This window comes from Nannizzia gypsea, genomic scaffold (assembly GCF_000150975.2).
Source record: "Nannizzia gypsea CBS 118893 supercont1.5 genomic scaffold, whole genome shotgun sequence".
Taxonomy (NCBI): domain Eukaryota; kingdom Fungi; phylum Ascomycota; class Eurotiomycetes; order Onygenales; family Arthrodermataceae; genus Nannizzia; species Nannizzia gypsea.
This window is the reverse complement of record NW_003345197.1, coordinates 1,226,662-1,252,531: the sequence shown is the minus strand read 5'-3', so window position 1 is coordinate 1,252,531 and position 25,870 is coordinate 1,226,662. Positions and strand designations below refer to the sequence as shown.

Here is a 25,870-nt window from a genome sequence, read left to right as displayed (position 1 = left end):
GGCTGCGGCGAGAGTCCCTCCGTCGCCCAGGGAGCAGTCGGACGCTCTCCAGCTCTTCTAATGCCATCGTCATGATTGACAGGCTCGATATCGGATGCATGCCAGGCCCCACTCTCGAGCTCCAGGAACGCGGCGCGCGAAAGCTTGAATCGAAGCCATAGAAAAAAGCAATGGTCCGCATAGACACTCGACGTCGTCTCTATGGACTAACTAGCACTCCGTGGTACCATGTCCAGTCGCGCCCTTCAAGGGTCGTTGTATGTAGAGATGGATAACATATATCAGGCCGTCTTGTTACGCATGGCGACACCCCGTGAGCTGAGCCGAGGCATTGAGGAGATGGAATGCTCGTTAACCAATCCACCCTGGCACGGAACGAATCGTTACGGATTATTCCGATTCTCGTCGACGGAAGCAGGGCGAGCGCGCTTCGACGGAGTACGCCACTTTTACCATGCATGGCTAGGGTGCTCGAAGGCGCAGTGGGGGTTTAGGGAGCTTTAGTCTGGCCCTGCTTACACGGAAACTGTCCGATACATTGTCTGTGCGCCTGGCCGACGAGAACGGGAGTAATTATAGACGTCATACTCGCCCAGCGTTGGTCCAGAGGTAAACCTGCAGATGTTTCGAGATAATTATAGCAATATCATTGACACATCGCGAATTCCAGCAAGGCTGTGAATGCAAACACAGGGTAAAAAGATAAAAAACAATAGAAACACCCATCATATGGTATCAATACGCAGCCGTGATTCGTATTTATTTTTAATTTATTTGTGTCATGCCCCTAACTATGTAAGTATAGCTCGGGTGGGCTGGGAGACAGTAGTAAAACATTATCTCCAGGGTTCACAGCAACACGCTTCCAGCTTCCCTCATCTCCCAACTCTCACCAACTCTCAAATCTCATCTAAGCATCCTTCTCAGCAGCGGCCTTTCGGGCCTTGGCGCCTCTGAGCTTCTTCTCAGGGCTGTCCTTCTTTGGTCGCTGGGATTGTCTGATGGCACTGGCACGGCGAACGGCCTCAGGGCGGAGGTCCGCTCGGTATCCACCGCCTACAGCTCGGTTGGCAACAGCCTTGTATACCCTATACAAAAAAACACATATGTTTAGCAGGCTGCTCATTCAAAAGTGGACTGCGCTCTCTCGCTCATGGGCTATCTCCATAGAGTATGGAGGTAGACAGCCGATGTGGAATGTCGGGGGTTATCCTTACTTGCGGTTGGAGGTGCCGGAGCCGTGGGTAGCAGTGTAGGTGTTGGAGCCGGGCTTGTTGGAGGTCTCTGGTCTCTTGGAGGTGACGGTAACACCGCCGTTCTCACCAGCCTGGATACCGACAGCCTATTATAACCAACAAAAGCCGTGTCAGAAAATTGTAACCAGTCCATTCGATGCTCATTCTGCGCTGCAAAGACCTCCAAGATCCCTCCTCTTCCTCTTCCGGTTTAAATATCCCGATTCCCTTCTCTTTATATGTAGCGCAAAGCAAACATCGATTGTCAAGATGTGCGGGTGGATAGATACCTTGGAGTTGACGAAACCAGCATACTATAGCAAAGATAACCAGTCAGCACAGCCATCCTAAAAGGAGCCCATATATGTATATCATCCAGAGGGTTAACCAACCTTTCTGGAGTGCTTGTTGACCAAGTTCAATGGGTCACGGGAGAACTGAACACCACCAGCACACTTTCGCTTCACGAGGAAAGCATTCTGGGTTCCTAATCATTCGAAAAAAATAACCACTCTTATCAGCTTCATCCGTACATCTAACCGCGCGCATCTCCATCTGCAACACATTTTGCCTCGTTGCCGCAACATTCAAAACCTCTAGCAAGAAACAGGGAAGGAATTCGTACTGGCAATGCCCCAGACCAAGTCGTCGGACACGTTAGGGCGGGCGGAGGTAGCCATGGCGTCTAGGGAAGGAGGATCGGGTGGTCTGGTGAAGGGAGACGAAGGGTTTGGTGGTTGGTTGACTTGCTTGAACTTGGTATCCCTTTCTTCCCTTTCTTTTGCTCTCAATTTGCGACTAATTTTTGTTGTGTGTATTTTTTTGAGATGCCCAGCCAAATGGTCTTGGCACGCGGCTAACCTTCCTGACTGGGACGCCCTCGCTAACTTGGCCTGTTCGAGTTTAGAGGATGACTCATGTATTATGTAACAGACACGTGTCTCATTATGTAATCTATCGCAGGCTAAACGCCGTCGATAACACGAAAAGGGCAGAGAAAGAGAGACAGCGCAGAGCAAGATAAAACATACTGACAACAATATTCAACCAAGTGAAAGAAACATCGAGGGGCGGGTGCCACTCTTACACTCGTTCTCATCTGCTCGATATATCGATATACCGCTGTACTAGACCGAGTTCTGCAGCAGTTACCTCAGGTCCCTCAAAACGGACTTAGTCTTTCTTATCCACAGCCCGACGCGGGATCCCTGGTCTGCCTAATTTATCGGCGTCATGGGCTACTTCTACTACTCACTGACCTTTTTCGCCTTTTTAGCTGTTGCAGGTAAGTTAAAGATATCTCTTACAAACCCTCTAGGCTTCCATGTCTCGGACACCGCTGGAGTTTGACCTTTGATGCTAATACCGTGTATAGCAGCCTTCTATACCCGCGAACGCTGGCTCCCTCACCTCCCTATACCAGGATACATCTATACCCAACTGCCTACAAGTTTCCGGGGAGATGCTGAAGCCGGCCTGTCCTCCGCTGACTTTAACCTTGCAGACAACATCGTGGAGGGAGACTCACGCGCTGGTCTAGATAAGCGCGGCAAGTCAGAAGTTCTGCGGATAATGCGGAGTAAAAAGGTCGATTTCAATGAAGCAAGACGGATATATACTGAGCAACGATTTGCGAAGAACAATATTGGCCCTGATGGGAGACCGCAAGATCCGAAATTTGTGTCATTCTCATGACGGACGGGCTAGCGTCGAATCTGCGCAGTCCCTCAGCTGAGATAATGCGTTTGCTTCCCCAAACCTTCGTTTATAATCTTTTCCTTTAACTTTCTTGAGAACGGAGCACAGGAGCACGGTGTTTTGCATTTTGTTCTAATTTCCTACATTGATTCCATTCCTCACACTTCCTATGGATATGTAGTGGCTATCCGCTACTTCTCTTCACTGTTCCTGTCCGGACCTATTTCCTTGACCTGTTCTTCTCCAGCATTGGCCATTTGTTTGGTTTCCCCTTCGTTTGTTTTTTTTGCCTGTATTGTATTAATAGCCATCCTTCATATATTCCACTTGCAACAATTTGCACATAGCCAAAACAGGGCTCTTGACACGCTCTCTCGTATTCCACCAACAGGCACCCTTTTGGATACAGCGAAAGGAGAGCCTAACTTTAAAAAGCCTCAAAAGACAAGAGGCGTAGCCGGGACGTGTCCGTGTATACAGATGCTTCAGAGGATCAAATTACCTCCCATGATGTATAATTCTTTTAGAGCTTCTTGGGTTATTTGCAAATTCAACGGCCACGGCCGTACCCCTGTTGCTGGAATCCGGGTGGGAGTTGACCGGGTGGGCCAGGAGGGCCAGGAGGGCCTCCTACTGGCGGGGGGGGCAAAACTGCCGGCGGAGGCTGGCCAAATCGAGGCGGCTGGGCGGGGAACCCTGGGGGAGGTCCGCCATAGCCAGCTTGTGATGGCGGAGGGCGGGCAGGAAGCCCGGGGGGAGGTGTGACTAGTGGTTGAGGAGGGTGAGGTGGTGCGTGTGGTGTATGAGGTGTATGAGGTGCGTGCGGTGCGCGGTGGTGTGGGAGCGGACCAGCCATGTTCATGTTCGGATATCCCCCATTCATCACGGGGGCCATGCCTCTGCCTGCGCCAAAGTCCGGTGGTGCTGGTCCAACGTTGATCGGTGGCCGTTGTTGTTCAGCATCCATCCCTGCCGCCACCGGCACCGCAGGAGGTACGTTCTGTCCACCGGCATTCATAGAACCGCCAGGGCCGGCAGGGGCGCCACCAGCAAATTGAGGTGGTATTGGTTGTTGCGCCTGAGGCTGGACATTGTGTTTCCGGGCCTGAGCAGCGAGCATTCTCTCCGCCTCGTCACCATGTCTCTCTCCCTTACCGTCCTTCTTGTAGGCATATTGTACGGATATCTCTTTATTCATAAGGTACTGTCCGTTCATGTTGGCAATAGCGTCATCGGAAGCTTCAAAGTTCGAGAACGATATGAATCCATAACCTTTGGACAAGTTTGAATCGTCTCGAGCAACCTAGAGTCCGCATTTAGTACAAGATCTCCATAAAGACGTGTTAGACAGTGGAAAACCAACCTTAGGAAGTGATATTAGAGATCCAAATCGACTAAAGGTATCGTATAGCACCTGCTCTGTAACCATGGGATCCAGGTTGCCAACGAATAGCTCTGCGCCAACTTCGACTGCTTTCTGCTTATCGGCAGATGCTTTGTTGACTCGAATGGGTTTTCCGTACAGACGGACTTGGTTCATGATCCTCGACGCATATTCTGCGTCCTCTTCGCTGTTGAACTCGACGAAGCCGTAGCCCTGGTGTGTCTGCGTGACGCGGTCTTTTGGGAGGTGTACGTTAACAATACGACCAGCCTGGAGCATTAACTCCCATACCAGCTTATCTGTAACCCGCTCATCGAGGTTACCAATATACACGGTAGCCTCCTTGTCTTGCTCCCTAAGAAGTCCCGTAGTTAGCTGTCTGTCTGAATTGCGCGCAACGGGGATGGTACCTACCAATGCCTTGCGCCAGACATGATTGCCGCTTGAAACTAACAAACGAGCAAATGACCGTAGATAAAATGTGCGACAAGCTTCACGGTTCCTTTTTCCTCCCGTCGCTAAGCTCTCCAAGGTCTTTTTCAATGCGTTCGTTGTTCAAATTATTCGCATGGTTGAAAGTAAAGACAGAAAAAGGAACCAAAGTTGAATGCCAAGAAACGAAGCAAACTAATTTTTTTTCGAGATCTTGCAGTCTTTTTGATGCTTCGGCGAAACAGAAAAGAACGAACTTCTACATTTTGACCAAATAAAACAACCAACGCTGTTGAATTCTCTTTTTTAGACGGCTCAGTACGACATATCAAAGGAAAAGACAAGATGATGCAGTTTTCCGAAGAGACAAAGGTAAGACATCTGCCGTTGCTGCTATCTGGCTGAGTCCTCGTCTGACATGAGTATAGGAGCGCATCTCCAAGGTCATCGACGTTTCGCGGGTTGCTATTCACTAGTAAGTGAACCAAAGACCTCATCTTGAGGTCTCCAGCATACCATTTCCAATGGATCTGCGATTTGGAGGGCTAACGACCGCCGTTTGATGGCTGTTTAGTGGATATCTTCCATTGATTGTCTACCTTGGTAAGTGACTAGCATGCTGATATCAATATCTTAACCAGTATCAATTGGCTAACATTCCATCAGGATACACATATAGCGAGCCACGACCGGCTCTTTTCAAGTACGATATCAACCTCCGGATTCCTATTGACCTCTCAAACTTACGCGGCTTCTCGTTAGACTCCTCTCTCCTCTCGCATAAACCTCTACGATGAACACTTTTAAGGACGGCATGGAAAGGCGTATGATTATACAGACGGCGGTGTTCTATACGAATGACTGGAAATAATACAATTCCGGCTATACAGGCTTGAGGCCTTGTGCAAACGCGATTCTGTTCTTCCCCTCAAATGACCGGTCAGCCCAGCTATTTGGACCGGATCCATGCGGCAGCATTGCCGCATATACGTTTACGACCATTGCGAGAGCGGAACGCCGTCCTTTTTCTACTGTCGAATATCTCCGTTTCCTTTCTTCCTGTATTACTATACTTTATCAATCGAGCACAGCATTTTTAATATTGAGTCCAATCAGAACATGGCATTGCCAACAAAGACACCAAATCAACAGGGACCCGGTTGCTCTCTGGCCTACAATAGACCATGCTTAGATCTACTGTTAGTTATAAATGGGTATTATATACAACGGGCTATCGGTGTTTCTTTATATTCGTAGATACACGCGCATAAGAGCCAGGAGACACAAAGCTACAAGGCAAACTAACTACACACTCAGCCAGAGAATATTCAAGCGTAATTGACCTGGAATAAGTACTCCATATTGAATAAGATCTTCGGTCAAAAGAACTCAGCCGCTCGGCAACAAAAAAAAAAAAAAAAAAGAAAAAAAAGAAAAAGGTAGTCCTCCCTTTAGTCAACTAGGTTGCTCTATCAAAATCTGCTCGAAGACTACGAAGACTACGGTGCTAGACTACGACAGAGAACCACAACTATAAGCCGAACATTATCAAGAAATTACAGCTACAAAGGGTTAATGAATGACAAAAATGGTCTCTCCCCGTCGGTGGTCGAAACGATAGCCGGCTTTACTGCCGGCGTTTGCTCGACGCTCGTCGTCCATCCACTTGACATTGTCAAGACACGGCTCCAAGGTATGGAATGTCAATGCAATTCCTCAAAATCCCAGGGCTAACCTTGCGCCAATCGTTCATTTACAGTGGACCGGTTTTCTTCCTCACGAATTGGTAATTCACTCCGCATTATACGTAGCATTTCGCGCAATGAGGGTGGAATAAAGGCGTTCTATCGAGGGCTTACACCCAATCTTGTCGGAAACTCTGTGAGCTGGGGATTATATTTCCTATGGTATGGCGAGGTTAAGGAGCTCTTAAGCGTTGCTCGCGGAACTGATAGCCTTACTTCGTTGGATTATTTTGTGGCATCCGGAACGTCCGGTACGTTGAGATATCCTCATATACATACCCCAAAGGCCTCTTCATAACTGACATTTATATGCTTTCAGGGGTGCTGACCACCATTCTCACCAATCCAATATGGGTTATCAAGACGCGGATGCTCTCCACAGGCGCTCATGTGCCGGGTGCCTACCGGTCCATGATGTCTGGATTTCAACAAATATACCGCACTGAAGGCTTCACTGGGTTCTATCAGGGTCTAGTACCAGCTATGTTTGGAGTATGCCACGGTGCTCTGCAATTCATGGCCTACGAGCAGCTTAAGAGATATCGAACACGGATGGCTCAAGCTAATTCCTCGGGGGGACACCCGGAACCAACTGATGCATCTTCAACACAGCTCAAGACCCTGAGCAATATGGACTACCTCCTTCTTTCGGGGATATCAAAAATCTTTGCCGGGGGCGTGACGTATCCGTATCAAGTTCTTCGAGCCCGTTTGCAAACATATGACGCTAGGGGGACCTACAAGGGCGTACGAGATGCGTTTGTACAGATATTACGCACGGAAGGATTGTCTGGGTTCTATAAAGGCCTGGGACCGAACCTGGTCCGCGTTTTACCCAGTACATGGGTTACTTTCCTTGTATATGAAAATGCAAGGGTATATCTCAGGACAGATAAATGATGGGTTATTCACTCCGCGGAGGATTTTCACCTCTCCTTTTCAACTCATCCACATACGGAAGGCGAGGGCAAACCAACAAACGGGGTACACCATGCAGGAACAACAAACGCCCTTACGTCTTTCTTTTCTTCTTTCGCTAGGTGGCTACCTGAACCGGTGGCTCGAGAAAGAGTTTGATGTGCTGCAGTCGCCCGTTGGAGTAACGATATAATGACATGTGCATGTAAAACAAAACCTAGCATTCATTACTTCTGCTGATCAACCATCCATGATCGTTCAAGTATGCCACCGCGGCGGAAGTGGCACAGCGTCCGCTTTCTTTTCCATGTCTCAGCGCAATATCTTCCAGTTATGACATTACCAGGGATGCCCTGGTTCAGTGAGAACGGGCAAGTTAGAAATAACAGCTTTTGAAGTAGTCTAGGCGTAGTTTTCCCTCATAACTATCTAGACAATCAGGAGCAATAAAAGGATGTAGGAAAGTATAGCAATGTTAACATTCAAGTAGAAAAACTAAGGAGTTTTGGCTAAAATGTAGATAGGGAATTGGCAGACACGTATGAGATTATTCGAAGGGGGCTGTTGATAGGATAGAAGCCGAAATCAGGATCTGGACAAGTACAGAGACGGCAGGAAGTGATGGCGGGACGCAAGAGGAGTTTGGTAGGTACATGCACGCAAGGAGCTTTAATTGATAGGGTAGGGTTGGTATAAAGGTAACAAAACAGATTGGTATAATGGTATGAAACTACAGCCAGGCAAAAGCTTGAGCACAGAAAGCAAAGAAGCCAAGTAAAAGAAATAGAAAAGAATAAAGTCAAGGTATGCTAGCTGCTCATGCATTGTATTGAAAGGAAAAAAGGGCCATTGAAAGGAAAGGGAAAGGAAAGGAAGAGATAAAAACGCAAGTCCCCTCCATAAACAATGCAATAGAGCCGAGCGGTTAGTAGTCGCAGAAATATTGAAAAAAGAAAAAGATATGGAATTAAGCAATTATTCCTCTCGCTGTGGGGTCGAAACGCAAGAATAGAAATGCGTTGGTGTCCTTTCCTTCTTGCTGGCATAAACAAAGAAAGAAAGGGGGATAGTTGGCAGAGCCGGGTGCTTTTTCGTCGTATTTTTTGCGGTAACACTTCCTCCAAATGCTCCAAACCCGCCTTTATGTACTCCAGATACCCATAACTGTGCTCGGTTTCTGTCCCTTTTTTTATTCGATTTTTTTAAGTTTTTTTCTTATCTTATAGTGGTATATTATTAGGAGGTTGACGAGCCACCACACTGGTATTGACAGTCGCGGTGCCGTTCAACAGTTTATCCCTCCCAAAGGAACCTAGTCAGTGCCCGCCTCGTTGATACATCTGTTCATGAAATTCAACGTCATCACTGCTGGGTGTCCCAAGGTAAGTACCACGGTGGTAGCTTCTGTCTCGCATTAGCTTGGCCTCTTCTTCACTACCAAGTGGGAGTTGGTGTGTGGGCATCCTGCTACTTGATGGAGCAGCAGGAGCAGGAGCAGGCGCGGAACTGATGATATTATTGGCGGCGGCGTCTGAGGTGGTTGTCTTCGTAGAATTCGCGCGGGTTTTGGCGGTTGACGAAACGCGACGGTCCTTTCCACGACCTTTGATTCCCTTGTTGCTATTTTTATAGAGCATGGCAAAGTACTCCCACAGCTCCGCGTCCTGAGGGTTCATTCTATCAGGTTCGGTTATCATGGCGAAACGCATAGTGAGGTTTCGTAGAGTCTGTGCATGGAACTTGTTTTGGTGAGACTATGGTAATGTTAGCGTCTTAGTTTAAGCTTCTCAGAGAAACTTTTTTCTAGTCAGGTACATACTTTGAGGTTTCCTAGTTGAGTGAACTGCTTTCCACAGTCATCCAGCCTGCACGTAAATGGCTTTGCTTGATCATGGGTGATCTTGTGGGCACGAACGTTCCCTCGCTGAGCAAAACGCTTGTGGCAGATGTCACAGGAATAAGGCTTCTCCCCTGTGTGCCGCCGCTCATGAGTCTAGACAGGACAACTTTAGCTAAATTCGATAATGTCAGGCCATGATTATAGCCAACTTACCTTAAGATTTCCTAGTTGAGAGAATCGTTGACCACAGCCTGGCTCGCTGCAGAGCTATATTCATTACCCGAGTCAGTACTTTCAAACAAGATTAAGATGGATAGTCTGATGAGGATTACATACGAATGGTTTATCACCAGTGTGAGCTCGCATGTGAATATCCAGATGAGTCTTCTGGGTGAAATTTTTGCGGCAGTCAGGAAGAGTACACTCGTATTTGCGTCGCGACTTTTGCTTCGAAGCACCCCGGGTTTGCTGATGAGGAGCGTAGCCAGGTTGTTGCATCTGTTGGGCCTGGTCTTGTGATATGGGGGCACCATAGTTTGGTTGGGCCCATTCGGGAGCACCTCCATGCATGGCAACATTACCCGACGTAGACGCGCCATTGTTGAACTTTTGGAGCGGTGGCAGTTGTAGCTGGGTTTGGGACGTAGCTCGCGGTTTCGATTGGATTGCCCTCATGAGAGTGTCAATTTCAGTAGAGAACTCGACCTCTGGCTTGCTACCTGGCGGAGAAGGCAGCTTGCTAATCTCAGCACTTCGAGGTGGCTGATCCATTGGGGCGCGCGCAGGCTGAGTTTCCTCGACCCGTGTGGCTGGTGTCCCAACCATACGCGAGACGCCATTCTTTGCATGTCGAGGTTCCTGAATGGGCTGTTGCAAAGCAGCTGGCTGACTTGGTGGCAACCGTGATTGAGAAGGTGGCAAGTGCGGCTGGGGTTGCGGTTGGGGCTGCTGATGTTGTTGTTGCTGTTGTGGGTGAGGGTGATGCTGCGGATGCTGCGGATGTTGCGCATGCGGGGGCGGTGGTGGTTGCTGCTGTGGGTGCTGTGTATGGTGCGGGTGCGGTTGATGCTGCTGCTGCTGGTGCGGTTGGTGAGGTTGATGCTGCTGGTGCGATGGATGAGGTTGATGAGGTTGGTGGGATGGGTGAGGCTGATGAGGCTGATGCTGCGGATGCTGAGGGTGTGGTTGATGTTGTTGATGAGGGTGTTGCTGTTGTGGGTGCTGCGGATGGTGCTGCGGATGATGAGGGTGTTGTTGTTGCTGCTGCTGCTGCTGTGGAGGCGGCGGTTGCTGCTGCGAGTGGTTTTGCCCAAAGAATCCGTGGTAGGATGCCGCAGGATGTTGGTTGGTGTTCAAAATATGGCCGAAGTCGAGCGAGGACGACTGGATCGGGGCCGCGTACGAGAGCGCTGGGTTCGAGTAGTAAGTGATGTTTTGCTCATGATGAGGTGCCATCATGCGTCGATGAGTGACATTAGCCAGATCATGGCTCGAAAAGGTACACGGAACAGGCACTGCCGTCTCCATTTTGGATCACAATGATATCGATGCTCCAAGTGTGGTGGCCGAACCACATCCCCCGGGCGGAAAGCGAGATTTGAAGCAGTCGACGAGCTTTTTGGACGTCAACAGGTGTAGCTGTCCAGTGCTGAAGGAATGAACAACGATCCAACGGCCTGGGGTTGAGAGACGACGAGTGTAATTATTTGTTTTTGCCTGCTGGGTGCTTTTTCTCTTATGTTTCTTTTTCGTAGTCGTGCTGCTCGGTGAATATTTTCTTTTTCTTTTCTTTTTTTCTTTTCCTTTTTTTCTTCTTCTTCACGATTCAACTATGTTGTTTCTCGATGCTCTTCTGGCCGCTTGTTTGATATCCTCGCGCGGATACTGGCCAGTTGGTATGAAGGCTTCTGCTGTTAGTCTTGCTATGTCCTGGCAATGCGGTTGAAGTCGACGAGAAGTGAAAAAAAAAAAAGCGAGAAAAGCGAGTCGTCGGCGATGAAGAATCGATCCAGACAGACAGAGAGTCGAAGGCGAGTCGCGAGAGGAAGCTCTAGGGCGCGAGATGGCAAGGACGCTGCGGTGGGAAACCGACGTTGTTGTGCTGTCCTCTTTCTTGGATGATGCCAGAAAGCCAGAAAAGCAGGCGGTGACTTGTCGAGGAAGCGGAAAAGGGAGCCAAAAAAAAAAAAAAAAAAAAAGAGTCGCTCGCTGGGCTGAGGCGAAGGGGAAAAGTTGGCTCGACGATCTGCACGGCGATTGGCTGTTGATACGGCGAGGCAGAGGGCAACAAAGACCGTGAGCAGCAAGCAGTGTCTGGTTGTCTGGTGCCTAGGGGTTTCGATTCCCTGAAGATGAGGGCAAGAAGTCTCGCAAAAGGGAAGGTTGGGAGGGAGAAAAGGAGCTTATGTATAAATTATATATCGGCGGCAGAAGGAAAAATTAAGCATAAATCATTGGTATGTTTTTTTGGTCGCGGGGAGAGGAGAATGGGAAAAGAAAAAGGAAAAGGGAAAAAAAAAAAAGAGACGAGATATAAATCGAGGTGAACGATATAAATGGAGCAAATGACCACCTCTCTCAAGGTGAAATCGTCGGGGACGTAATCCGCAGTGTTATAATACCGAACGAAAGAAATAAAAAAACTCTCTTCCGATAGCTTAAACTCTCCCTTGAAGCTTGGTCGCGGAAACTTGACGTTAGCGAAGCTGCAGAGTGGGGTTTAACAGCCGGCGTCACTTTCAATAGGATTGCCAGGGGGACTCAAGCTATAGGCGAAGATGGTGAGATGTTGCTTGATAACAGTGCGCAGGTGCGAGGAGTGCGTATGTATATGTAGATCGCGATTCATCGAACGTGAGATGCAGAAGCGAGTCTATTTGGCGGTTGGATGCTGTGTGGATGCCTTCCTGTGGGTCATATGCTCCAAGAGATGGAGAGGTTTTGATATGTAAGGAAGTGTAATGAAAATGAGAGTGGTTCGGCTTCTTCGTTTTGGGCGGTACCGCGGAGTTTCTGGTTCTCTCCGTCTGTCGGTCTGTCACTCCCTCTTTCTGTGTGGGTTTGCCTGTCTGCCTGCCTGCCTTTCTGACTTTCTCTGTTGGCTCTAGTGTTGGCCCTTCTCTGCTGCCTCTCTGCATCACCGAACAGAGAACGGATCCTGATTAATTTATCGTCATGGCAGAGGGATGGTCTAACGTTTCCGACGAATGAGCTAGGGATCGCACGGATTCAAACACCTAAATAATACCAGATGGGTAGCACAAGAAAAGATTAAAAAAAAGAGGGTGGGAGAAAAAAAAAAGTGGACTCTTTAGGGGCAGAAGGGGAGAAGGGGGTGTGGACGAAAGCAAGCTCAGATGCAGGATTTGTGATCTGGCGGCCAGCATCCATGTTTGGCTATGAAAAGCGGGCTAGAGTTCAAGTCTATGGAGACTCAGTATGCAGCCGAGAGCACCTAAATCGAGCCTAAGGCTTGGTTAGGCTAAGGCTGAAAAGGTGGCAGAGCCCATTGTTATGGTGGGCGGCCGAGGGAGAAAAAGGAAGCCTGGTGAGAGGGAAAAAGCAAAAGGTCCAAATCCCACTGGCCAGAGGTGGCCCATTCGAGGGTCAGGTCTGGAGTAGTACGGGCAAGGATAGTGGAGCACCACTAGTCGCCCAAAATTGGTAGACCATTGATGCTCCATTCGGAATGCCCAAAAACCCATCCACAGTGTCGAAATATAATACACGGAGGGCACGGAGCTTTTAGCGTAATGCAGCAGTCAGGGGGTCCTGGAACAGTTGATATCAAGGGACTAGCTTCGCCCCTTCTCCCTTCCCCATGTCTTCTTACTGTCTCCAGGCTCATGTTGGGTTGGGCCATGCACTATTCATGAGAATGGCGGACATGTTCATCCCCAGACCAAGTGTTTTTTTTTGCCATGTCTTGCTTCCGCGGGGAGGAAACCAAATAGTGACAGGCGATCGGCACAGCGACCAGGCCAAAAGAAGCCTATCTGTTCGCTGTCGAGGAAAGCGGAGCAGGCGTTATAGTTGCACGCCGAGAAATACGGCACACTTTCATGAGAAAGAAAAAGAGGTGAACTCTCCATGAAAACACGGTCAGCCGACAACCAAAGCCAAGAACTGCCTTGGCTCTTTGAAACTTCTCTCACCCCCAGGTCTAGCTCCTTCGAGTGATGGATGGACAGCCCAACCTTGGTTCCCGCCCAGAGCGCTGCTGACTCTCTGGCAAAAATCTCGATCGATAACTGAGTTAACATTTCATCGTGAGAGCCACGGCAATTCAATCAATCATATCAGTCCTCTGGAGACCGACAGGGTACGCAACCTTGTCCACAATGGATGGGCCACCGGTTACCGAGTACATTCTTTAGTGCATACTCCGTTAAAGTGTGTGTACTCCTTACAAATGACAATGACACCCTTCCATCCCATACATCAGTGTCTTCGTACTGTACGCCGTCGGGTTGTAGCGTATTCCCTTGACACCTCATTTAGGTTATGTACCGTAACTCCGGTCTGTGGTGTTTCTGATTGTTCGAAGTGGCGAGCTCCCAGACTATTGTTTGCTAGCTGCTGATTGTTGGACTAGGGTATTCGGCACCTGATTGGCGAGCCTGCCCGTCCACCCATACGACTGCGACTGTCCCTTCTCACTTCCCCCCAACGCAGCCACTTCTGTTATTGGCCAGACACCCGTAAAGATCCGGTAGAGGCACGAGACCTGCCGCCAATCGCGGAAGATTTCAAGCACATCCGGCCTGAGAAGAGGCATTTTTCGTTTTGGCTCCGCTAAGCGCTGCAAGGGTTGGTGTACGGTCCCAAATGACGGGAATTCCTGTGGGTCGCAATCCCTGGAAACTGGACGAAAAACGGATGGGATGAATCGCAGGCATCGGATCGAGGCTGATGGCAAGTCATTAACTGTGGCTCAGCTGCCTCCCGCGCCCATCTGATACGTCTCGCCAGCACCCGCAGTTGGGTGTGAATCTGACGTTGAATTTGACGTTGAGGAGGCGACGTCGGCTTTTTATCAGACGAGAAGCTGGCGAGGTTTCCGCTCTGGGATTGCTGAGGTAAGCACAAACGACTGGTAATTGGCTTATTTAGCCGCATTTTGATTGGCTGATAATACAGTCATCAGCCAACTAGAAAAATCGATTTGTTTAGATAAGCCGAGCCGGGTCAATGCTTCTTGAAAAGCAAAAGACACTTTTTTTTTTGTTCTTCAACTTATCAACGTCAACTTTTCTTCTTCAGCTTTTTCATAACTTCCATCTCCACTGCGGATGCTATTTTAATCTCGATACTCCATATGAGATGCATGAAAGCCTCAACAAGACATTCTTAGGACGCTCAAGATTATATCTATGTATCGGCTTGTTTTCATCACAAGCCGTCCCAGCAAAAGGGAAAGCCGATCAGTGGCTTGTCCAGGCAAAACCTTCACCTGGATCGAACGACCAATATCAAAGTCCTCCTTACTAACAGCGGAAACAGCGTAGCCGCAAGTCAGATTTACAATGAGAAACAAATTTGTTTTTGGTATGCGTTCTTTTCCTTGCTGACGTCTCGGCTCCCTGCTTCTTGGGATCCCATGTGGAGCGGCAAGATCTGTATGTAAGTATATGCATATATATACACAAGTACACCTGCAAAAGGCCGAAAGAAAAGTAAAACCGGACTTGAAACCCGAGGCGTTTCTTCAGCTTTTTCTCCTTCCTCATCATCGAGGAAGCATTAAACATTAAAAACAAACGCTGCTACTCTATACACTCCGATTTCTAAGAACGAACAGCCATCTTGTTAGCGTGCTCAAGTATAGATCTACATATCGACATATATCGGGAATCTCGCAGAGCTTGCTTGCCATATCGCCCGCAACATAGTGTCCATCCGTGGATGCATTTATCTTTCGACACAATATGACAGAGATATAAATACAAGCCCACACGCAAACATGTCTATATTCTATCGACAACAGCCGCCACTCCAACACGAGAACTCGTGTTGCATCCCTGGTTAGCAGAAATAGTTCGAACTCTTTACAGCCAACTTCCTCCTCCTGTATAAGCACTCGACGCTCCAGCTTCAAAATGATGGGCAAAGCGTTGACCATCCTCTTGAGAGCAGACGTCATGGATCGCCCTATGCGGCTGGCGTTACAAGCAAAGCACGTTTCTTTTCTAGACAAGTCTGCTTTCCTACGATGCCAGTGGAAGAAGAGGCCGAACATCTTCTCCAAATCTTCATCTCATCGACCCAGGAAAAAGCAGTCGTCAACTTCTGGGACCCCATTTAGCTCCCGGCTAACCTTGATCACGGAACGTGGCAGCAAAAAGAAATAAACCATCGACGACCGAAAAGAAAAGAGAGAGAAAGAAAAGAAAACAGACCAAAAAGAAAAAGAGGAAAAAGAAAAAGGAAAAAGAAATACATATTAAGTATAAAATATTAAAAAGGAGAAAAAGGAATGGGCTGCGGCAAAAGGAAACAACGAAAACATGCAAGGCTAAATCGTCATCTCGTCCCTCGATGGGCTCCCAAGACATGTTGTCAGAAGAGCACGTATTCAACGATCAGCTATCCAATGATGAAGACCAAGGAGAAATGAACGGCATCCCACACGACAATAATCGCCAGGAACGGAAATCTGAGACGCCCTCGCTTTTCAGCTCGCCCCTTGAGTCCCCCCCTTTTTCGTTGGGATGGGCTGGGATCATAAAAATAGCTCTCGACTTTGCTGGCTCCTCCACAGACTCAAATACGTTTATGTCCTTTTCCGCAACGCGCCAAACGAGAGGGAAACGGGGGCAAAAACGAAAAAGGGGAAGAACTAAAATAAACATCCCTGCGTTTCAACACAGGCCTTGCCCGGCCTCTCGTTTAGGCCCGTGCTTTGCGGACGGGAAGGGCTTGCTTTTTCTCTTTCCTTTGCTTTTTCATCCCAGAATCTCTCCAGGCTGCTGGCACGCTCTGTCAGGCTCGAGGCTTAATGCGTTACAAGGCGCACTCGCGTCTGTCGCTATATCTTGACACTTCGCGAAACTGATCTTGACAAGCTCCTAATCCGACTCGTCCATTCAAGCCGAACCCGCTAACTACGAGCAACGGCACCTAACGTCTTTCGCAATGCCGCTCGCTCGCTATCCTTCGCTATCCGGCTCTTTACGCACGCTACGGAGTTCTCGTATGCTCAATTCTCGATCGATTAATACTCTACTCCGTACACCGAGCATACTTAACATGTATAGTTATATGCAAACAATCATCCTTGCAACCTATAGGTAACTACATAAAAATTACGGAGTACTATGACAACACATAAAATATGGAGTTGGTGGATTCCTGATCATACCCTTGTAGCAATATTGGACAGGGGAGCGCAAGAGCAACGCAACGACACACAGAAATCTATCTTACCCAACTCCTCGGGATGACTTCGACCTTTTTCCCCCTCCTATATTACTTTTTCAATCTTAAAATCGCACAAAAAGCAATAATCATCAGCCTGGCACGTTCAAAATAACTTTCTCTCTTGCCCCGTGCACTCAACTACCCATGAAGAGACTTCCAGACTCCAACACACCACCCAGGCGGAATTAGTTATGTCGATGGATCGCAGGATGCGGGTTCAACGATGAATCTGAAAAATAAAAAAAAAGGCCTTGCAAAAAGGGGCCGCTACATACATATCCCAGGGTCAAGAGAGAAATCGTTTCCGCGTGACTGATCTTCCCATTCCACTTCCCCCAGCGGCGCTTCCAGCTTCCCAATTACGGTATAGGGGCTCGCTGCTTAACCTGATACAAGTCCCCCTTTTAAGATTTACTAGCTGTATTTTTCCCGCAGACTATTTTACTTACCCTGCTGTTATGAATATTTTGCTTAGGCGTACTTCGCCGAACAATCCCGTTTTATCTGTCAGCACAAAATCGAGTTGTCATAACCGCGGAAGCAAAACGGAGATGATCAACCACTTGGGCTCGGCATGCTGGGAAGACAGAGACGATTTTCGCTCGCTGGCCCTTGCCTCCTCCCTTTGGATGCTCTCAAATCAGCACAAGGGAGAGCCCCTAGCCACAGGGCCTAGAGTCATCGATTTGGATTCCTTTGATGAGTACAAATAGTTTTGTGATTGGTCAAGATATGGGATCACTTCAGCATGCCAAACAAAATAAAGGGGTAAACCCTCACTTGGATCATCCAAAATGCCTCTAGGATAAATTTTCCTGCAGGGAAAGATTTCTGAAAGAACTACTATCGATTGTCTATCGACGTCTATCGATTGACAACAAAAATTGATGTGTCTATTCTCTGCCTCCTTTGCGTTTTCCAGAATCAGCAAAGGACAAGCGCGAGGGAGCAAGACACGGCTAAAGTGGCCAAAATCAATACCACACTATCCGTTGCTGGAACCTCGCCAGCAACAGGCACTTGCATGAGTGTTTCCTTACCTAATACCATACCTGACGCTAGACTGTTCCATCTTGAACTTTGTAAAGCAGACTGGCTGAGTCCACGAAACACGCTGTGCTAAAGACATGCACTGTATGGACTCGATTATACGTCGTCCTTCCACGGCGTATATTCTCCGCCCACGTCACACAGAAGAAAGGAGTCCTGAGCGCGGATAGGATACCTCTCAGGCTAAAAAAGAAATTACGCGGAAGAACTCATGTCTGTCTCGAACACTAAAGAGCAACGCAGGCAAGCTTGAAACAGGGACGAACCGTGGGACTCACATTCAGTTTCTCTCCTACACTTGGCCTCATTTTTGCCTTCCACACTTGTTTCTGTTTAGTTATGAGGGGGCGCGCAAAACAAAAGTGAGGCTTTGGATGAAAGGGAAATGCCGGCACGTTAGCTGGTTCACCCAATCAATTGATTTAGAGAGATGTACAATGGTGGCGTTTCCTGGATATCCCTTCATCAGTTTTGCCCCCAGATCGGGGTACTAAGATCGATGATCTTCACCAAAATACCAAGGCGAGAGAGGTCGTTGTCTGCAAGGCTTTGCATTAGGCGCTGATATCCTTTGCAGGAGATGGGAATGTGCTCCCCATTCTCGGCTTCAGCTTCTCACACCTGAGAATGAATACGAAACTGTGTTCCCAAGGGAAGGACGTGATCAAAGTGTTCTTCTGTAAATCCTTTTGTTTCCGCTTGTACGGAGTATCTGCGCGGGATTCACCTTCAATATACGAAGGAGACAAACGGGATACATTTCGCCGGCTTCATGCATATTGCATGTCCTCCTGCCATCCGAAGGGCTGGTTTGCATTTTTAAGCTTCCTTGAAGTAATGAGACATCATCAGCCGACATTTAACAGTGTGCTTCGGCTATTTGGTGAAGGAACGAGCTAGCTAGCCTTGTTCCTTTTTCTCATCTGCCGCGCCGAAGCCAGCCTCAAGCGTCTTGATATGCAGTCCAGGCCACGGGATGGCATCCAGATTGTAATATCCGCTAAGGAGTACGTTGGGCAGAGAAATGGAGTATTGTTCGGCACTGACTCCCGTAGCCTGCGGAGATACCAACAATTGCAGACGAACAGAAGGCCTATGCTGCCTCGATCATGCTGCTACCGTAGTGGAACCTCCCGGGTGTTACAGTCCTATGAAATTGGCCGAGCACGCCTAGAAAAAGATTGCCTTTATTCATTTTATCACCACAGTCATCAAGAACAACCCTTGGGGTTGTCAACAATTATACCATGAAAAGGGGGGGACAGGTCGTGGATGATATCATGTTGTGATACCTGTTGCGTTCTGCGCACAACCAGAATGATAGGCTGAGTTCTCCTTTCAACCTATCTCCGCCCAACTCTTTCAATTAAGAGTCGAGCGTTGTTGCCTTAGCTACCAACTTGCGGTTGGTTATCAGGGGATACTTCTCAGAGACCCGTACGTGGTTGTATCTGATATATTCCATCGGCCATAACCTCCGTCATATCTCTCTCTTGCCGTGCATGCATTGCATTTGGCAAGGCAAATTCGTCCCACGTAGTAACCTGATGAGAATTCCGCTGAGAAGTCACTTGGAGGCGTGAGGAGGAACACGGGGACACGTACTGCCTATGACTGGCCGTTGTTTCCCTAGTTAATGTCACACTACATTTCTTCGTTTACAGGCGTGCAGAACCCATTCCGCTCTGGTGGCCTCGACATGGGGTATGACAGCCCGCATAACAACCCCAATAAATGAGGGCTCTGTCCCTCCTATCTATTTGACAGTGATAGTAAACTTTAAGGCACCATATACCGAGCAACGGTTTACTGACTTCGACTCTGCCGGGATGAGCATTGACCATTCGTCTCATGGGAGGATTCTGTCCGTGAGCAAGCGGGTAGATGTTCGTATATGCAATGCCCGCCTGGGGACAGCGAATGCCAGCAATCACTACATGGCCAAAGAGCCTTGGAATCAAGTTATCACCAATTAATTAATAATGCAGAGGGGAAGAATGGCGGCCGGTTCGGAATCCAATGCACAGCTGGGGGGTTCAACCGACAAGTATCGCATCTCCTCGGGCCTAGCCCGAATTCCTAGACCATCCGGCGCTCTCTGCTTTGTCTGTACTTCATGTATTCCCGGTTTCCAATCTAGAGAACATCCCCCGAAGCGTGAGCATAGCCTAGCCCTTGGGGTGGGAATTGGGCTGGCTATGAGGTAATGAGCATGTCTAGCAAGAATAATAAATTTTCAGCTCGTGAAGGAGCCTGACTCCCTCCGTGTATGATGCACATTCGGCGTTTAGGTGCGGGATACTCTGTATGTAATAGGGCAGGCTGCTTACCCACCCCAACTGCATTCGAAATCGGACCAGGTCTGGTTCCCATTGCGCAGTGCTCCTTGAGCAACAAAAAGTCAAGCCAACTTCTACCAAGGAGAGCACGAAGTTGATTGAAAATAATATATAACTAGGGCGTCAAGTCGTGTACCAGCCTGAATATCAACGGATTGATATACACATACACAAGGAAACAAGCCCTGGCTGCTCTATTTTGCGCAGAAGGGCCTAATCGACTTGCCATCCTGGCCGAGTTTCGTTAACCGCCGTTGTCGTTGACTGACTGCGTGCATTCATCGGGTATAAAATATGGAGACTGGGCGTAGAAGTTCCTTGTTCTCCTCCTTGGAATAGTTCATGCAAGGGAGGCAATAGTCTACTATCTCCCACGATAGTAGTCAAACGGCATGGCCCCAAGTGGGTTCTCGAGTTGGCAACAGCCCAGGAACAAAATCCCGTCCAAGGAATCAATAACGGGATGCCAGAGATGGGGGTTGTTCCTCGCTGCCCGAAAACATAGCTGGGGTATGACTTTGCAGATGCGCAGTCGATTATTGTCGCTAAATTCGGGTTGGATGACGGCTGGATGCGCCACGGCTGGGATTGGTTTTGTAACAGATAGGCCGCTCCCTTCGCGGCATCACTGGATGCAAAAATGCAACATAGCACGGGGTTGAGAGCATGAATGATGCGTAGATAGGGGGCTTGGTAAAGTAGTTATAGACAACACCCCAGGCAGAAGTCCATCGGCTATCACGTGGAACTTTCAGTGGCAGGGCTTTTGGTAGTTTTTGACCAGTTCCATGTCGATTTTGATAAGTCATGCGAGAGAGACGGGTGGAATATAAGAAGGAAGTAGAAGGAAGTAGATAAGAGCCTCTGATATTACCCGAAAGAAGCATACGGACACAAGATAATACAAAGTACAATAAGAACCAAAGGAGATAGAATCGTATGAGAGCCACAAACATGTCAAGACACCCCCTTGCCGCAGCATAGTCACCGTGAAATCAACATCTCAGGAGGCTATTCAATCCCTTTAGCCCCAGGAAGCCTTTGTTTATCTTCCGTCCTCTTCCTTGAAATATGCAACTGTAAGCAGCCGGAGTAGAAAGGAGAGTTGGTTGATACAGTTAGTGAAGAATGAGTCAACTCGAGGTACGTGGAAGCAAGAGTAGGTAATAATAGCAGTATCAGGAGTGAACACCCAGCGTCAGGGAGCGAATTAGTTAGCTGCATGAGCCTTTCTGCAGTCTTTGAAACTGCAAACGAAAGACGGATATTATACCCGTGGTTCCAAGACGGGAGAGTGCATAGTCAAAAGGGCGAAAAGGAGTAGTTCGCACGAAGGTTTTGCAGAAGGGTGATAGGAATAGTAACGGAACATAATTTAGGAGAACCCGGATCGAGATACAAACAAGATAGAAAGGCAAAAGGCATTCATTTTGCATATGGTTTTTTACCCTTCATTTCGTTTGTCGTTGGGGCATATTGATAAGCACACAAACAGAAAGAGACCAGTGGAGATGTGGATAGAAACACAGTGAACTGACACGCAAGAAGTAGTGGGGAAATGAGGAAGAAAATTGCGCCATTAGTCTAAAAATGTAAGCGGTTAAGAGCATTGATAGGGAGTAGTAGCGTGGAAGGAAGGTTAATGCGGACTTGAGTAACAAGATAAAACTAAATTTATCGGCGGTTCCATGTCGAGTAGCTGAGAATAATGATAGTTAGCAAACGGTTGGCCACTCAACTTGGAGGGGTTAACGAGGATTGGGTACTAACCTCCAGATTCTGGCACGCATATCTCCACTTCCAGTTGCGAATAGCTGGCCAGTTGGACTTGGGGCAACGGAAATAACTATACATAGTAAAGTAATTTTGTTAGCCATAGTCTAGACAATGAAAGAGTGTTGGAGGAATGGCTGGAAAAAGACATACCTGAGTTTTTGTGGCCCTGAAGCATCATCTGGGCGTGGCCGGTGGCAGGATCCCAGAATTGAACTCCTCTATCCTTCGAGCCACTCATCACCCAATGGCCATCGGGTGTCAGACAGACACTAAGTACGAAGTCCTATAAATAGACGGTTAGCTAGGGAAACGAACGCAAGACAACAGGGTGATTGTGCACGCGGGTGACCTACCTTGTGTCCCTCGAAAGTGCGCACACACTTTCCTCCCTTTGGTCCTGTGCCGGGTACCATTCCTCTAGGGGGTGTAAGTTCCCACATCTTAATAGTTTTGTCCAAACTGCCGCTAACAAGGTCTCTGCCATTTGGTGCAAAAGCAACACTGTAAACACTGTCTCTATGGCCATCAGGGCTCTCAAGACGCTCGACAAGGTATCCAGTGGTAGTGTCCCAGACACGGACACTCTTATCAAGAGATCCGGCAGCCACGTAGCGACCATCTGGAGAGATGGCAACGGTGGTGACACCGTCTTCAATGCTGAGGATAAGTTCCTGCTTGCCATCAACAATATCCCAGAGACGGACGGTCTTATCACCACTTCCTGAGGCGATGTAACGGCCATTTCGTGCAAAATCAAGAGAGTAGATGTCTTGTTCGTGTCCAGAGAAGATGTTCTTGATTGTACGGCTGGCAATGTCCCAAACCTGATAGAGAGACGGTTAGTCAAAGGAATTATTGGGCAAAAAAATACAATAACGGAAAATGCATGGTAACGCACCCTGATCTGCTTATCTTCGGCACCAGTAGCAAGGTATCTGCCGTCAGGGCTGAAGCAGACACTTCGAATGTAGAGATCACCGTCCTTGTCAACAGAGTCATCCTGCAGTGTGCTAACTAGCAAGCCGGTGCTGACTTCGAAAATCTGTGCAGAGCGGTTGCATCCAGTGGCTACGTGCTTGCCATCAGCACTGAAGCGGACACAGCACACGACACTGTCGTGGATAAGGTTGTGAACGAGGTCGACATCCAGGACACGTGGAATGTCCGGATTGAAGACGGCGTACCAGTCGCTGCTTTCCTTCTTCTGGCTGGGTGGGAGCTTATCTGGGTCGAGCTCGGCGAGGGTATTACCGACAGTGCGGTAGGGGGGACCTCCCTGTGGGTTTGCGGCGGTCTGGAGGGGCATCTGAGGGGATGGACGGGCATCGGAGAAGGCCATCTGCTGGTTTTGCTGGGGAGTAGCAGGGCCGGCTGGAGCACGGGCGTTGCGACCTTTTCCGGGACCTGGAGAAGCAGTAGGAGCTGGTGGACCAAATGCTAATTAGAGGAGTACTGTTAATACACAGTATATATGTCTGTGTACATCATGAAATTCCTAGTAACATACCTGAACCATTAACGCCAGAGCCCTGTTGGTAACCAGGGAAGGCGCCTTGAGGAGGCTGTGGAGGGCCTTGGGCATTGGGAGGGTTCTGTAGTGAGTGCTGAGCACCCTGTTGCTGGTCCTGTGGGGGAGGTGGGGGAGCAAGAGCTGGCGCACCGCCGCCCTGGTTAGCCATAATGCCTCCGAAGAGGTTGCTGGGACCATGTCCAAGAGCTGGAGGGGGCGCCTGTGAGGGGCCTCCGTGTGGTGGCGGGCCGCCGACGTGAGATGGGGGAACATGGATGCCGCGAGATTCAAGCTCCATGCGTAGTGTGCGGATTTCAGCCTCGTAGCTAGTACAGTATGTTAGAGACAACATTGCAGCTAGCACAAAGAAGACGACATACTCTTGTTTCATCTTGAGCTGAGCTTGCTCTAGCTGGTAAACCTTTTGCCGGATCATCTCCATCTCCTGAAGCTGGCCGGTCACTAATCATGATATTCAAACGCAAGTGTCAGTCAAGCTAGGGATTTTTCATCGCAAAAACGGGAAGGGAATCGTACGCTGATGTTCGAATTCGCCGGTGCTGCGCGACTGGTTATCAAACTCCTGTCGTAGCTGGTCGAGCAGCTCGGTCAGGCGCGTGTTTGGCGGCGCGGTGACCATGGCTCGATGAGACCCATACATGGCTGCGGTGTTGTTTCGTGTATCTCGTGAGGTCAAAAGCGTGGTTAATGGGGGGATAAGGGAGCAAACGGAGCCCTGAGGAAGTGGGAAAAGTGAGTGTCAGCGTTGGACTCTTTGCAATATATATTAATTTATATAATCCAAACTGGTCGTTTGTTATGGGCCCGCACGGACTTTTGGCGACAGGGGGATGAGGCTGAAGTCTGGCGCAACAAACGAACAGCAGGGCAGAGATAAGAGCTAGGAGAGCTGCATATACCAGGAGGACGACCGTGTGTTCAGACTTAGGGAGTATCTCCGGTCGAAGTCAGGGAGGGAAAAACGGGCGTGGTGGTGTTGCTTTTTTGGCGATGCGACTGCGCCAATTGAACGGTGACGGCAACAACCGCAGCAGCCACAAGCAAAAGGGTGGAAAAAGGAAGCAGAACGAAAGAGGAGGAGGAGAGGCAAGGGCGAACTCGGTCAGGATAGAGAGCTGGTGGCCGAGAGCAGCCGGTGTGGTGGTTGATTGCAGGGAGGTTGGCTTGAATTGGGCGTTTTTGAAGGTTGAAGGGAGGAAGAAGTTGAAGAAGGATGAAGAGCGAGGAAGAAGAAAAGAAGAAAGTTTCCTAGTGGATGCTTGGGAGATGCTTCTGGGGTTTCAGGCCCCAAAACCTCGCTCTGCTTCCTCCTGGCGTTTGCCTCGTCTCTGCGTTTGCTTGTCCGGGCTGCGTTTTCCTGCGTAGATCTCGATGCTGAAGTTGCTGGAGTTGCTGAAGTTGCTCGAGGTCGTCAAATCTGGCGTCTGGCGTTTCTTGTGTTTGTTTTATCCCGTTTCTTCCGCCTTTTTCTGCCTGTTTTATGCTCGTCCGATTTCCTCTTTCGGACGCGCCAAGGACCTTGTACATGCATAAAAGATGGCTTAGGTAATCAGCCACCCGGCTTAGTCATAAAGCACAGACCATGCTGAATAAGGAGCTAAGTTAGGACTAGCCGCGTTTCATGCTGATTAAGCAGTTCTTTATCTGATCCAGATGTCAACTTTTCGGGTTAGTCTCTTTCTTTATTCGGCTCTTTTTTTCTCCTCGCGGATTTCAAATCCATCGACTTCGACGTTTCTCGGTTTGCGATCCTCGATTCTTCGACGTCCGTCCATCCTCCATCTCGCTACCTGGCTCAGGGCTACACTCGTTAATACACCGGCGCATTGTTTTTTTTGGTCTGCGCACCATTCAGCAAACTCAAGCTTCGAGAACCTTTTTTTTTGGGTTCTTGGCCCTAGCTATCTATCAATCAGATATCAGCAGAGTCAATTGGTATCGGATAAGCAGGTAGCAGACGACAGCACACGCCATGGATATCGTGTTGGAAGTCTTCGATACGTTTGTGTTCGACTATTTGTACGCCTGTGCGCTGCCTCTTTCAGCGCCGTCTAGCGATATAATCTCCAATGTCTTCAAGGGCGTCAACTCAACTACCGCCTCCACTATCGCCCAAGTCAACGGGATAGGCAATGGATTCATCTACACTCCTGCGACAAAATATTTCTCTCTAGAGCCGTTCCAATATGCCTACCAGTCGTCTCTGCCCCGAGACAATGGCTTCCGTCAAGTTTTCAGCCTTTTTATGATTACATGGTGCGTTTTTCAGGTATACCTAGCTTGTAAGTTACCCGGAGTTACCACTAACTGTAATTATAGGGTCTTTGGCTTAGTCCTTTACTTCACTGTTGCCTCGCTCTCCTATGTTTTTATTTTCGACAAAACCGCATTTAACCATCCAAAGTATCTCAAGAACCAAATCTCCCTTGAGATCGGCCAGGCCATGAGCTCCATGCCTGTCATGGCCCTCCTTACAGCCGCCATCATTCTCACCGAGGTGTGG

The 25,870-nt window shown here is 48.7% G+C and overlaps 12 protein-coding genes across 12 annotated transcripts; 5 read left to right on the top strand and 7 right to left on the bottom strand.

Moving 5' to 3' along the window:
• Window positions 1–910: 910 nt before the first annotated feature.
• Window positions 911–1,915, bottom strand: MGYG_06303 (ribosomal protein L28e; the record flags this gene model as incomplete). Its single annotated transcript, XM_003171710.1, has 5 exons — window positions 911–1,088; window positions 1,218–1,342; window positions 1,526–1,549; window positions 1,628–1,722; window positions 1,861–1,915. 5 exons carry the CDS (start codon window positions 1,913–1,915, stop codon window positions 911–913), a joined length of 477 nt encoding a protein of 158 aa, XP_003171758.1.
• Window positions 1,916–2,468: 553 nt separating this feature from the next.
• MGYG_09118 (hypothetical protein) lies at window positions 2,469–2,930 on the top strand (the record flags this gene model as incomplete). The annotated part of the gene is made up of 2 exons (XM_003171709.1): window positions 2,469–2,520; window positions 2,611–2,930. 2 exons carry the CDS (start codon window positions 2,469–2,471, stop codon window positions 2,928–2,930), a joined length of 372 nt encoding a protein of 123 aa, XP_003171757.1.
• A 553-nt stretch (window positions 2,931–3,483) lies between these two features.
• MGYG_06302 (splicing factor 3B subunit 4) lies at window positions 3,484–4,751 on the bottom strand (the record flags this gene model as incomplete). Its single annotated transcript, XM_003171708.1, has 3 exons — window positions 3,484–4,236; window positions 4,297–4,672; window positions 4,732–4,751. 3 exons carry the CDS (start codon window positions 4,749–4,751, stop codon window positions 3,484–3,486), a joined length of 1,149 nt encoding a protein of 382 aa, XP_003171756.1.
• Window positions 4,752–5,097: 346 nt separating this feature from the next.
• On the top strand, window positions 5,098–5,546 carry MGYG_06301 (hypothetical protein; the record flags this gene model as incomplete). Its single annotated transcript, XM_003171707.1, has 4 exons — window positions 5,098–5,121; window positions 5,178–5,224; window positions 5,324–5,352; window positions 5,416–5,546. The coding sequence occupies 4 exons, from the start codon at window positions 5,098–5,100 to the stop codon at window positions 5,544–5,546; spliced, it is 231 nt and encodes a 76-aa protein (XP_003171755.1).
• Window positions 5,547–6,324: 778 nt separating this feature from the next.
• MGYG_06300 (mitochondrial FAD carrier protein FLX1) lies at window positions 6,325–7,394 on the top strand (the record flags this gene model as incomplete). The annotated part of the gene is made up of 3 exons (XM_003171706.1): window positions 6,325–6,442; window positions 6,509–6,745; window positions 6,814–7,394. 3 exons carry the CDS (start codon window positions 6,325–6,327, stop codon window positions 7,392–7,394), a joined length of 936 nt encoding a protein of 311 aa, XP_003171754.1.
• Window positions 7,395–8,728: 1,334 nt separating this feature from the next.
• MGYG_06299 (zinc finger protein 32) lies at window positions 8,729–10,779 on the bottom strand (the record flags this gene model as incomplete). Its single annotated transcript, XM_003171705.1, has 4 exons — window positions 8,729–9,166; window positions 9,232–9,405; window positions 9,466–9,519; window positions 9,589–10,779. The coding sequence occupies 4 exons, from the start codon at window positions 10,777–10,779 to the stop codon at window positions 8,729–8,731; spliced, it is 1,857 nt and encodes a 618-aa protein (XP_003171753.1).
• A 1,238-nt stretch (window positions 10,780–12,017) lies between these two features.
• Window positions 12,018–12,389, bottom strand: MGYG_09117 (hypothetical protein; the record flags this gene model as incomplete). Its single annotated transcript, XM_003171704.1, has 1 exon — window positions 12,018–12,389. The coding sequence occupies one exon, from the start codon at window positions 12,387–12,389 to the stop codon at window positions 12,018–12,020; it is 372 nt and encodes a 123-aa protein (XP_003171752.1).
• A 964-nt stretch (window positions 12,390–13,353) lies between these two features.
• On the bottom strand, window positions 13,354–14,029 carry MGYG_06298 (hypothetical protein; the record flags this gene model as incomplete). The annotated part of the gene is made up of 3 exons (XM_003171703.1): window positions 13,354–13,479; window positions 13,636–13,677; window positions 13,859–14,029. 3 exons carry the CDS (start codon window positions 14,027–14,029, stop codon window positions 13,354–13,356), a joined length of 339 nt encoding a protein of 112 aa, XP_003171751.1.
• A 1,185-nt stretch (window positions 14,030–15,214) lies between these two features.
• On the top strand, window positions 15,215–15,556 carry MGYG_06297 (hypothetical protein; the record flags this gene model as incomplete). Its single annotated transcript, XM_003171702.1, has 2 exons — window positions 15,215–15,275; window positions 15,306–15,556. 2 exons carry the CDS (start codon window positions 15,215–15,217, stop codon window positions 15,554–15,556), a joined length of 312 nt encoding a protein of 103 aa, XP_003171750.1.
• A 3,578-nt stretch (window positions 15,557–19,134) lies between these two features.
• Window positions 19,135–20,094, bottom strand: MGYG_06296 (hypothetical protein; the record flags this gene model as incomplete). Its single annotated transcript, XM_003171701.1, has 4 exons — window positions 19,135–19,329; window positions 19,536–19,671; window positions 19,767–19,857; window positions 20,052–20,094. 4 exons carry the CDS (start codon window positions 20,092–20,094, stop codon window positions 19,135–19,137), a joined length of 465 nt encoding a protein of 154 aa, XP_003171749.1.
• Window positions 20,095–21,808: 1,714 nt separating this feature from the next.
• MGYG_06295 (transcriptional repressor rco-1) lies at window positions 21,809–24,007 on the bottom strand (the record flags this gene model as incomplete). The annotated part of the gene is made up of 7 exons (XM_003171700.1): window positions 21,809–21,906; window positions 21,987–22,119; window positions 22,190–22,660; window positions 22,735–23,273; window positions 23,344–23,672; window positions 23,727–23,808; window positions 23,884–24,007. 7 exons carry the CDS (start codon window positions 24,005–24,007, stop codon window positions 21,809–21,811), a joined length of 1,776 nt encoding a protein of 591 aa, XP_003171748.1.
• Window positions 24,008–25,339: 1,332 nt separating this feature from the next.
• On the top strand, window positions 25,340–25,700 carry MGYG_06294 (C-5 sterol desaturase; the record flags this gene model as incomplete). Its single annotated transcript, XM_003171699.1, has 2 exons — window positions 25,340–25,649; window positions 25,687–25,700. 2 exons carry the CDS (start codon window positions 25,340–25,342, stop codon window positions 25,698–25,700), a joined length of 324 nt encoding a protein of 107 aa, XP_003171747.1.
• Between the last annotated feature and the right edge of the window lie 170 nt (window positions 25,701–25,870).